The following is a 1,131-nucleotide window of genomic DNA, read 5'->3' as shown; positions in this document are numbered from 1 at the left end:
TGGGGGGGGGGGCTCGCCCCACCGTGTGTGCACCCCCCCGCCCCAGCATCCCACTGGTCTGGAGCACGGCAGCCTGTGGATGTCTGGGCAGGATCTGCTCCCTTGCCCCAGCACGTGGTGCTGCCACCCCCGTGACATCCCTCCAGCCTCCTGGTCCCCACAGCCTGTGTCCCGCTCCCTTTGCAGCTGCTGTCGGGCGCAGAGGATTCCTTTGTTCACGTCTGGAAGCTCAGCAGGAACCCAGAGAGCGACGATGTCGAGGTGAGTCTGGGCAGCAGCAGCCCTCGGTGGGGAGCATGTGGCAAGTACGCAGCGCTCCAAGCTGTCACTACTCCATGGGGCCGTGGCACAGGTGCTGCTGTGTCCTGCAGCCTCCGGTGAAGCACCGTGGCCACGGAGAGGGGCTCACTGCTCAGTGGAAACCCAGCCAGGCCCACTCTGAGATGCTGCGGGGTGGCACAGCTCTCTTCTTTCCTCCTGCTTGTGCTCCCCAGTCCTGTCCTTGACTGGCGGAGGCACAAGCCAGGAAGGCTGCTCTGTCTAACCAGGATATGGTTCTTGTGCTCCTGAAACGGCAAGCTCAAGCCATGGCCCGATGGCCTGGCCACATGACCATGGTCCCTGCCTGTTGCCCCAGTGTAATGCTTCCGCAGGTGGGCAGGGACCCGAAGCAGGTCCCTGGGCTTCTGGCTGTGGTGGGTTGTACTTTACTCAGCCTATGCCACCATTTCAGCTCCTCTCTCTGCTGCAGCTCCAGCACTGCCATGCCGAGTGCGTCACCGACACCCAGGTCTGTGGTGCCCGCTTCTGCGACCCCGAGGGAAACTCCTTTGCTGTGACTGGTTACGACCTGAGCGAGATCTTCCGCTACAGCCAGGCGTAGGCTGTGAGCTGCAGAGTCTGTCCAGGGCACGCAGGGAGAGTCGGGCTACCCTGACACTGTGGTGCATCAGCACCGAAGCACTGTAAGCAAGGGGGGGGGTTCAACACAGCCCCCCGATTTCTGCTGCATGGGGCCTGGGCAGCGGTGACACAGGGCTGTGCCCCCAGCAGGGGAGAAATCTGTGTGAAGGTGGAGCTGAGCCAGGGTCCCCTCATTCCCAAAGCAAACCTGCCCTCCTCCCACCTGTC

General features: G+C 63.1%; 1 protein-coding gene across 1 annotated transcript in view; it reads left to right on the top strand.

Moving 5' to 3' along the window:
* The window catches only part of WDR54 (WD repeat domain 54), a 16,265-nt gene extending 15,382 nt beyond the window's left edge, over positions 1-883 (top strand). The window contains exons 9-10 of the mRNA XM_009885627.1: positions 186-261; positions 752-883. Of these exons, the coding sequence (XP_009883929.1) occupies positions 186-261; positions 752-883 (208 nt within the window). The remainder of the gene's footprint in view (positions 1-185; positions 262-751) is intronic.
* Positions 884-1,131: the final 248 nt, after the last annotated feature.

Source organism: Charadrius vociferus, unplaced genomic scaffold, assembly GCF_000708025.1.
Source record: "Charadrius vociferus isolate BGI_N301 unplaced genomic scaffold, ASM70802v2 scaffold975, whole genome shotgun sequence".
Lineage (NCBI taxonomy): Eukaryota > Metazoa > Chordata > Aves > Charadriiformes > Charadriidae > Charadrius > Charadrius vociferus.
Note: the sequence above shows the minus strand (reverse complement) of the source record. Positions and strands in the feature narration are given on the sequence as shown.